The 10,472-nt window shown below is 51.5% G+C and overlaps 1 protein-coding gene across 1 annotated transcript in view; it reads left to right on the top strand.

Annotated features, from left to right (window-relative positions):
- The window catches only part of HPS4 (HPS4 biogenesis of lysosomal organelles complex 3 subunit 2), a 41,278-nt gene that overhangs the window by 24,736 nt on the left and 6,070 nt on the right, over positions 1-10,472 (top strand). The window contains exons 9-11 of the mRNA XM_027771586.1: positions 2,829-2,865; positions 4,279-4,375; positions 5,003-5,894. Coding sequence (XP_027627387.1) covers positions 2,829-2,865; positions 4,279-4,375; positions 5,003-5,894 — 1,026 coding nt within the window. The remainder of the gene's footprint in view (positions 1-2,828; positions 2,866-4,278; positions 4,376-5,002; positions 5,895-10,472) is intronic.

Here is a 10,472-nt window from a genome sequence, read left to right as displayed (position 1 = left end):
CAGTTTTCCTTCCGGTCAAGTGGAACTATGAGAATTTGACCTCCCACAGGACAGCCTGTGTGTCAAAAACACGTGAGGTTTTTCTGAGACAGGCTATAAAGGATATGTCCATAGAAAGACAGGAAAATAGAAACCCTTTTAAATATTTCTTTTTGTATTGATTTGATTTTTGTATTGATTATTTTGCCATAGGGTGGGCGCCACCACACCCGTGATTGCAAGAGGGACGTGCATATGTCAGAGAGAAATAGAAAGAAGGAGAAAGCACCTCCTCCCCCAGTGGGAGGTAGTCACGCCCCAATCCTTTCATTTTCCCATCCTGTCAGGATTTGGAGTACACACGCATGTGTACCTGGTGTGTTTTTCAAGCTGCCAGGGCTAAGATTTGAACTATGGTTGGCCAGTCTAATTCCCTTAACCACTAGGCAATGGGGCCAACCCCAATTTAATATTTTTACAGTGGGGATAAAAAAAATCACACCTGCTCACAAGAGCACATGTGTGAAAGAGAGCCAAGTAGACAGATACCTGCAACAGGGTCTTGTCATGCCGTGACCCCATTTCCCAGCCCTCCAGCTTAACAGGGTCTTGGACATGTGTGCCCGTGTGTTTCAGGGTCACTCAAGCTTCAACCCTGTTGTTGGCCATGTAACTTCTAGCAGTTTAGCATGCTCAGTTTAGTGCAGTGGGACCCCTGTTTGCTTTTGTTGTGTCTTTTTTTTTTTTTTTTTGAGTATGATAATATGGTTTCAAAATATCACAAGGCTCTTTTTATACTCGTTAAACGAGCAGACGTTTGAAACACTGGCAAGGCACTATTCAGGCTCCTTACCGACAGCTGGTGGAGTTGTCAAGTAGAACAACTTGTTCAGGGCCAGCCAGTGGTATGGTGTTTAAGGCAGTTGAATCCCACATGGCTGATTGTACAGTTCGAGTCCTGGACCTGGAGCTTGAGACATGTGCCAGATGCATGTGTGTGTACATGCCCCAAATCCTGAAAGGAGAAATGGAGAAGAGGTAACAGTGTGACCATCCCCCATAGGGTGCTTTCTCACTTTCTCTCAATATCGCAGGCTCGCTCTCTCTCTCTGGTGAGCACATGTGCCCGCTAGCAAATAAATAAATAAATAAATAAATAAATAAATAAATAAGCAAGCCTTTCTGGTAAACTATTTGATGAGAGCACCAAGGATGCCCCTTCCTTTTCTGAATAATTCAGCTTCTAGAGATCTATCGTAAGGAAATAATCTAACTGCTGAAAAAGATTTGTACACAACAGGGATTTATGAAAATGAAAAGTCACATAAAACTTAAATGTCTACAGTAGGAGTTGGCAAGCTGAGACCTGTGGGCCAGCTGCCTATAAATAAAGTTTTATTGCACAGCTTGGAGCTCCAGCGGCATACAGAGTCCCTGGGACGGAGATCACAGCTCACAAAGCACAACTGTTTGCACCTTGTCCTTGAGGGGAGTTTGCTAATTGCTGATCTGAGGGAGGGAAGTGATTAATTTACCCATACCACTTTAACGTCATGAAATTTTAATCAGCCATTTAAATAGCCAAAGATGTCTTAATGACAAGAATTGAATGTTACTATTTTAAACAGAAAAAAAGAATTTTTTATCTAGTGTAGTCTTAAAATATACAAGTCTTTGGACTTAAGGAATAGATATGTTAGTTGGAGGTAAACAGTTGCATGTTTTTGTTTTTTTAAGAATTTTCGTCTAGAGGGACAGGACTATACTAAAATATAACATACTGCAAAGCAGGTTTTGCTTGGTTTTTATTTTGTTTGGGAGGGTTTTTAGAACCTTCAGGTTGAGATGAGATTTTTGTCTTCCTTGTCTTTTGAGAAAATCTCAGATTTCTGGCTTTGATTGTAAAACAGGACAAATAAAAGAGCTCTAGTGTAGTATTCTGTTTTGGTTAATTTCTTTTTTTTTTTTAAGCGCATTTATTGGGCCAGCAGGTGGCATGGAGGTTAAGGCAGCTGGATCCCACATGGCCAACTGTGTCACTCGAGTCCTGGACCCAGTGGCGTGAAAAACAAGCTAGGCATGTGTGCATGTCTGCCCAAAATCCCAAGGGGAGAATGGAGAAGGGATTGTGGTGTAGCCATCCCCACTGGGGGGTGCTCTGTCACTTTCTCTCTGTCACCAGTGAGCACACACCCAGTAGCGAAAATTTTAAAAAGTTACCTACCAGGAGAGACACAGACACAGCAGGACCCCAGCGGGGTCCTGATGCTGCAGTCCACCCCCAGCTTCAGCCAGTCCTAGGTCGTGGCCATGCATGTGCCCGATGTTCTCAGGGAGGTCTCTGGACATGAACTCAGAACCCTCCTACGTGGTCAGCTTCTAAGAGCATTGTGTTTTTCTGCTGCACCACTGTTGGGGCCCCTAGGTCAGATTCCTTATAGTGAGGGCCACAGGCCTCCCACATTTCTGTTTAATGGATTATCGTGAGTTCTGCATTAGGAGCTGTGGCAAATGTGGTTCTTTTCTGGAAGGTGAATTCCCCAAAGGTGTGCAAGGGGCACAGATCCTCTGCTTGTTTCCCGAGGAGAGGCAGAGATGTGAGCCCACAGCGTGATGCAGGCTCGCATGGGGCTGCTGTGTGTAGCCTGTGTAGGCCCATCTTGCCTCATCCTGCCGCGGTGAGAGCCAGCAGCCGGGGGAGCTGCTGTTCCATCTGCTTGGCCCACGGCCTGTGGCTGGGACAAGCATTCTGGGCCTGGCTGACTAGGAACAGATGGCACAGTGGGCTCCTGCTGCTCAGGTCAAGAGAACGCAGGGCCCAGCACCAGCTTCTGTGTGTTTGTTTTCAGAGACGGCCCGCAGGAGGGGATGCTCCGCAGGAACAGGGTAAGTCCCTTCTGCCCTGTCGCATCGTGAGACTGGCAGTCTTTAGGCCATCCGTCCTCATACAAGTTGCGTGAAAGGCGGTGTGTTCTGGGATGTTTATTAGCTTGGCCCTTGGGATTAGGAGAGAGGCCAGCAGAGAGTTGAAGGCCCCCGAGTCCTCCCTGTAAAGCTGACGATTGTTGGCACTCCTTTCAAATCCCTGCATTCAGGCCCTCCTCACCTCCATATGGTGAGACTGCTCAGACGAATTCCAGGGGATCCTGGTCAGAGGGAGGGGTCAGATCAGTGGCAGCTGTCAGGAAAGCCTTCTGCTGGATGATACGATGTCCTCGAAAGGATGCGTTTGTTTTATTTTGAAGCCTAAGTTGGGGCAGATCCCTTGGTCCAATGGTACTGCTATTTTTTTTCCAGCTTATGTCTTTTTTCTTGTTTTAAGTTTGTTTTATTTCATTTGGGAGAGAGTGAGATAGGCTCCCTCAGCAGGGTCTTGTCAGCCTTCCAGCCCTCTAGCTCATCAGGACCTGAGGCCCATGTGCCTAGTGTGTTTCAGGTCCAGTCAGGGTTCACACCTTCAGTCAGCCACGTGACTGCCAGCATCGCAGATCAGCATACTGCCCGTACCACTGAGGTCAGCCATGCAGCTGCCAGCACTGCAGATCAGCACACCACTGCCCGTACCACTGTGGTCAGCCACGCAGCTGCCAGCACTGCAGATCAGCACACCACTGCCCGTTACTCCCCGTACCACTGTGGTCAGCCCCGCAGCTGCCAGCACTGCAGATCAGCACACCACTGCCCGTACCACTAAGGTCAGCCATGCGGCTGCCAACACCGCAGATCAGCACACCACTGCCCGTACCACTGTGGTCAGCCACATGGCTGCCAGCACCGCAGATCTGCACACCACTGCCCGTACCACTGAGGTCAGTCACGTGGCTGCCAGCACTGCAGATCAGCACACCACTGCCCGTACCACTGAGGTCAGCCACGTGGCTGCCAGCACTGCAGATCAGTACACTGTTGACTGTACCACTGAGGTCAGCCACGTGGCTGCCAGCACCACAGATCAGCACACCACTGCCCGTACCACTGTGGTCAGCCACGCGGCTGCCAGCACTGCAGATCAGTACATTGTTGACTATACCACTGAAGCTGGGCTTTATTTTTCCTCCAAGTGCCAGTGAGCTTCCTCCTGCTGAGCCTTTCCACAGCAGGGAGTGATGTTGCCCGCACAGCCCTTCCTTGATGGTCACAGAAACCAGAGTACAGTTTAGTGGCTTTTGCCATGAGCTGCTGAATGCACTCCCAGCGCTGCTCACCAGGCTGTGCATGGGGTCGGGTGCTTCACCTTGAGGACAGGCAGGGCCCCTCTCTGCTTTGCTAGGGGAAAGTCATGTTGCTCTGCAATTCCAGGAGCAGCACTTCCCCCAAATGTCCAGATCATCCCTGTGTTCCTGACGGAAGAGGAAGTCGGCAGCCTGCGTGAGTTCCCACTGGAGTGGATGCCGCGGTAAGGGAGCCTGTGGGGGCTTCCCCCAACCCGCTCCTGAGGGACTCCCTCCCAGCTCCTATAAACAGTCCTGTGGTCCACTCAGGCCTACCTGAGTTCAGCTCCCCAGTGCTCTGTCTCCCAGGGGAGCATCTGGAACCTGAGTAGGTGGGAAGAGTCAGCCTGGCATCCTGAGCTGAGGGTGGCTTTTACATCCCAGAGCACTGACTTATCAGCCGGGTGACCAGCAAGTCTGATTCCTCCCTGGACCTCACTTTTTTCATCTGTAAAATGGGCCCAATAATCCCTTTCTTGGGTTCATCATGACCATAGGGACTAGTGAATGCAGTACCTAGGACAGGGTCCGACTTGTAGGAGACCCTCCCAGTACGGGTGGCTCACTCAGTGGGCACGGCCCTTCTGGGTAGGTGATCCTGGTAGCATGACGTGGAGCCCCGTGGGCCACACATGGCTTTGTTTGGACTCCTGGTGTTTGACCAGGGTGGCATCTTGGGCTCTGTGGCCTCAGACACCCCCTTGTCAAAAATGCCTGTGCTTCTTGGAACACAGAGTGTCCCCGCGTCCCTGTGGAAGGTCACACCGTGTGCTCAGCACACAGGCCCCTCTCACCTCTGTGCCGTTCGCCAGCTCTCCTGCATCTCTAGCCAGACTCCAGGCTGGCTCGGCCCGGCCCCCGCCACAGCATTGGAGCACCTGTGCCCCGAAAGAACACGCTGCCAGACATACGGACTCCACGGCCAGTACATCAGTGCCCACCCCAGAGCCCACGTCCTCTGACGAGGCTTGGCCGAGTGGCAGGAGGGAGAATGGACACTTGTCTGACTATGATCTGGAGAGCATCGGGCCCACCAGACTGCACAGCACAGCCCAAGATTGGGGGCCTGATCTCAGCCGCTCCCTAGGGAAGGAGCCCAGCTCTTCCCGAGGGGAGCTGGACTTATCTGAACTCCACATCCCAGAAGCTCAGGAAGAGGGAGCGGCCTCAGGTCACACTGCCTTCCCAGATAGCAGTGATCCTTGCAGTGAGGAATCTGTTAGCGACTTCAGCAACCTGGAGCCCACACAGCCTGAGGACACAGCCACCGGCCGCCTCCTCCCTTCAGAGACGCTCACCCAGAATGGAGCCCTTGAAGAGCCCGAAGGCCTTCCTAACAGCAGCCAAGTCCCCACTCCCAGAGGAGACCCTCTCTCAAGAGGGACTAGCAGACCCTTGTCCTTGCCTCGCTTAGACCCAGGACAGAGTGGAAGTAAGCTTCCCGTGTGGGAACAAGGAGTGGGGCGCTGCATCGATGGGGTCCTGGGGAGCCACGCAGCCCCTGGCCTGGAATGCGGCGTGGAATCGGCAGACCCTCAGGACAACAGCCCCTCTGCAGGCAGCACCAACTCCAGGTCGGCTCCAGCAGGGTCTGGCGTGGGCCTGGTGCAGATGAGCCTGTACACTCACAGCGTGAAAGGGCTCCTGCTGGCCCTGCTGGCCGAAGAGCCACTGCTAGGGGACAGCGCCGCCATCGAGGAGGTGGTGAGTGTCCCTCCGGACCTTCTTTTGCTCCTCCCTGTCACCTAGGAACAGCCAGGCCAGGAAGGTACTTTCCGCAGGGCACTGCACTCACAGTGGGGCAAGGACGAGAGCTTAGCTTTCGGCTGTATGAACCTGGGCAGAGCTTCTTGTTTATACCTTGAAGGTGATGGTAGGACCTCCCTCCTGGGGTTCTGGGGGGTGAGTACGAGTGACTCGGGTGCAGACCGAGAGGGAGCCACGAGCATAGCACAGTGCCTGGTGCAGAGGCTCCAACAGGTGCCCGTTCTCTCCTCCTCCTCTTCCGGTTTCTTAAAGTGCAAGCCTTGCAGGAAGGAAGACCTGAGCCGAACTCCTTGCACACAAGCCCTTCCCTTCCTGAGCTCTGATTCCATGTCAGCAGTGCGGGGGTGGCAATAGGCCCTCCTGTTCCAGAAACGGCTCATGCAGGCAGAGACCGCACACGCAGCCATTGTGGTGCTGCTCCTGCTAACAGACTCATGTCTTAGCCTGGGCAGCCCTTGGTTCCGTGTCAGCCGGAAACTACTCTGCGGAGTGTCCCAGCCTGCACTGGGAGTTCCCCAGGGTCTCTGCGTTCCCTCTACAGTGCCAGTCTTTCACTGTGGTGATCTGATGCTCCTTCCTAGAAGGCCTGGGACAGCCAATGTCCTTACCATTTCCAGGGGGCCCCTTCCTCACTTAGAGTGGTCCCCTGGCCTGGCCCACGCTGGAGATTCAGTTGCTATGGTAACAGCCTTGCTTCAGTTGGCAGGGAAAGTGGTAGCAGTAGAACCAGCAGGTTGCAATTGCTGCAGGGCAAATGGTGTCCTGGGGCTTGCCTTGTTTTTATTCTTAAATCTATATTATTCTAAGCCGGATCTTATTAGCATGCAGGGCTTGTGACCCTCCACAAATGAGCAAGTCACCTTGGAAGACAGAGGGGAGGGAATGCTGGGAGCAGCTCAGCTTCTCCTGCACAGAGCCCCAAGCAAGAGACTTGCTCTCCGGAGCTGTCTGGCTTATCTGCACCCTGTCCACAGGCCCCACATCACCAAGCTGGGGCTTGCTTGCTTCCTGCATCCTCGTTCTGCTACCGCGGCTGAGCGACTTTCCCCACCTCCCCCTTACAGCAGCACAGGGGACTTAGGGTGGCAGCTTTACACAGCCCATCTCCCTGGTGGTGGCTTTCGTGTCCAATTCTGAATAGCACCCAGCCTCCAATGTTATTTCGAAGGCCAGGTGTTTGGATGCAACAACGTGGATATGATATCTCTCCTGTTACCTTCCTCCCGCAAAGAAAACAAGAGCGCAGACTGCTCCTCGAGGTGGACTCTGCTCTGTCTGCAGAATACTAACTACTTTACCTCTGTTACTTTAGCCAAGCCTTCCGCAGCTCTGCGAGGTAGGCGTGGTAACTCCCATTTTTCCAGTAGGAGAACTGAGTCTGAGCCTCATGCAGGCAAAAGATCTCATGGAGGTGGCAGGTCCAGAATTCCCCCTTATTTCTCGTTCCCCCTTCCCAGTCTCTGTCCCCTGACTGTCAAGCCCTTCCCAGGATGGTCAGGAAGGTGAAGAGCGGGCACTTGCCTTGCTCTGTGACTCTTTTAACAGGGATGTGCCACTTGGCTTGTCAAGGCCCATGCGTGTCGTTATGACAACAGCCTCCTCGGGCTCTCATGTAAAGTAGGTTTGGTGCTGGCTAGGCCCCAGGAAATCGAATGCTGTTTTATGGAAGAAGAAAAGCTAGTCTTTTCTAAAAAGAGTGCAGGGGTAACCGACTTTGATCAGCCTGCTGGTTAGGGAGTGGGTTTGTAACCACACACGACAGCTGCCAGTTCTATAATTGGGAGAGATCTTGTATTGCTTTTTTGTCCCAGACTGGCATAGCAAATGGCTGACCTGGTTTTCCTGGTCCTCTGCTGCTGTCTAGAGAAGCCGAGTCCTCTGCAGAATGGTCAGTTACGGTCCAGATGGGATGGTGAGCACGCCCCTCCCCAAGGGCTGCTTCGTTATGTTGCTTTCCACCAAGACTCCCTGTGCCCCTTTGCCATCTTACCTTCAGTGGATCAGCTTCTACCTCTGTTTGCCAGGGATCGGGGGCAGGGCATGGGATGGCTGGGAGGAGCACTGGGGGAGCAGCCAGAGGACCGGGGTTGGGATTGGATCAGGCTCTCACCAGAAGGCAGCACAGAGCCGCTGACAGCTCCCTTCTAACCTGCCACAGTTCCAGTGACCTTCAAGGGCAGTGAGGAGATCAATTATTCATTGCCACATTAGGACATTGGCAGCCTGTGTGTGGCAGATGAGCTCCAAGTTAGCGTGAGGGTGTCATCATGAAATACTTTACCAAGAAGCACTTCCCCCAACTACAAAATTTCCGAGGGACATGTTCTGATCTGCACGGACATTCAAGCCATTTGTTTCAGTATGGGCTAGAACTCAGAGGACCTAGAGATGAGCTCTGTCTTCTAGGGCTGTTTGGAAGATCGCTTTATCTTTATGTTCATGCCCATGTCAAGGGTTGACAGTTTGTATTGTGTTTCTTTCTTTCTTTCTTCCATGAGAGAGACAAAGACAAGTGCCCTCCATAGGGTCACACACCAAGACCCCTCATCCCACCAGTCATCCAGCCAGCCAGGGTCATAGGCATGTGCACATGTGCACGCGTGCCCAGAGTGCACAAGTTAACCTGGGGCCAGGGGACCCAAACCCCAGTCTTCCCGTGGCTTCCAGCCTTGCAGAGCCTTACACTGTGGCTGTGTGGCCACAGCTGGGCTGCAGACGTTTTGTATAAAGGGCCAGAGAGCAATTGTTTTCAGCTACTCACTCTGCCGTTGTGGTGGAACTGCCCCGACACTTTGTAAATAAACGATGTCACTGTGTCCCAATACTGCTTTATTTATGGATGCAGAAATTGGAGCTTCATATGATTTTCACGTCACAATATTGTTCTTCTGACTTATCCCCTCAACCATGTAAAAATGGAAAAGCCATTCTTAGCTCTCAGACTATACAGAAACAGGCAGCTGGCTGGACTCAGCCCACAGGCCAGCATTTCTGAGCTCTGGTATCAGTGCGAAATTGTCCACATGTCATCTGACATAACATCTTGTGATTAACTGTGTGCTTACAGCTAAGTGATTTTATCTTGTGTGCCAGTTAGAAGATTTTGGAAGCAGAGCTCAGTGCTGTAAAGAAAGAAGGTTTTGGCACGGCTCACTCTCCATTCCCATTGACCCTTCCTTGAGCACCAGCTCAGGATGGGAGGCATGACTTCCCAGGTTCCCTGGGTCCAGAAACTTCCAGTGATGCTGTGGTTTGACTCGGTGCTGAATTCTTGTGTACCCTCCCATGCCCTGTACCCATTCACACGAGAGGTTCAGTGGTCTCTGTTACACTCAGTGTTGGTGTGAGCTGTCCCAATGACCTAAGTGTGAGCTATCGTGCTTTTCTGAACAAAGTGCACACCCTCTTACTTAACTCTGCACCCTCAATTTAAGCCAGCGAACTCTAAAGTTGAAAGTGCTTACCATTGGATGTGTCATTGACCCGTTCCTGTCATAGGTGTTTACTGGGCGCTTACTAGGAGTCAGGTACTGTACTAGGCATTGGGAATGCAAGGATGAGTGCATGAGGTAAAGCTTGTACACCAAGACTGTGGGCTTTAAATATCATTTCTAAGACAAACAGTTTAAGCCGATACACTCCCAAAGATAACCCTTAAGCTTCAGGACCTTCACTTTAGAAGCATTCTGTATCTCTGTACTTTTTGTTTGTTTGTTAAGAGAGATTTTTGCTATAGGACACGTGCACTCACTGGAAAGATAGAGAGACAGAAAGCGAGAAATCACCCCCCAGAGGGGATGGCCACACCACAATCCCTTCTCCTCCATTATATTCTTGGGATTTGGGGCATGGACACACATGTGCCTGGTGTGTGTTTTAAGCCACCGGCTCCGGGACTCGAATTAAGGTCGACTATGTAAGAGTCCAGCGATGAAACCATTATGCCATGTGCTTGTCCCAGTATCTCTGTACTTTATATGTGTATTTGTGTTTCTTACAGAGCCATTGAAAAATAGTCAGTCCATAGGCAAGTTACCTGTGCTCTTTAGAGAGGGACCACTTCTTTAATCATGATTGTTTTCATTTTCTTCACCCTTTATAAAAATGTCCTGCCTCAAAGTAACACTTTAGAGTTTACAGAGGGCTTTCAAATGTGCTATTCACTTAATCCACTCAGCAGTCACATAGTAATCCCATGTGTTAAATTTCTTTGATGAGAAAGAGAGAGGAAGAAGTCCTCAACAGGGTCTTGCCTTGCCCCGATCCTTCCCCAGCTACCCGTGGGTGTGCCTGGCATGTTCAGGTCAATGCAGGATCTGAACTCGGGCCTCCCGTGTGGCCACAGTGTCATGTACCAGTGCTCTACCACTTGGGCTGCTGAGGCTGCACCTCATAGTCCCGTTGTTCAAATAAAAAAAATAATAAAATGAAGCACAGAAATTCAGTAACTTTCCCCAGGTCATCTGGCTAGGAAGAGGCTGAGCCCAGGTGTCCTTCCCTGGGAGGCGCTGGATG

This window comes from Tupaia chinensis, unplaced genomic scaffold (genome assembly GCF_000334495.1).
Source record: "Tupaia chinensis unplaced genomic scaffold, TupChi_1.0 Scaffold000226_1, whole genome shotgun sequence".
Lineage (NCBI taxonomy): Eukaryota > Metazoa > Chordata > Mammalia > Scandentia > Tupaiidae > Tupaia > Tupaia belangeri.
Note: the sequence above shows the minus strand (reverse complement) of the source record. Positions and strands in the feature narration are given on the sequence as shown.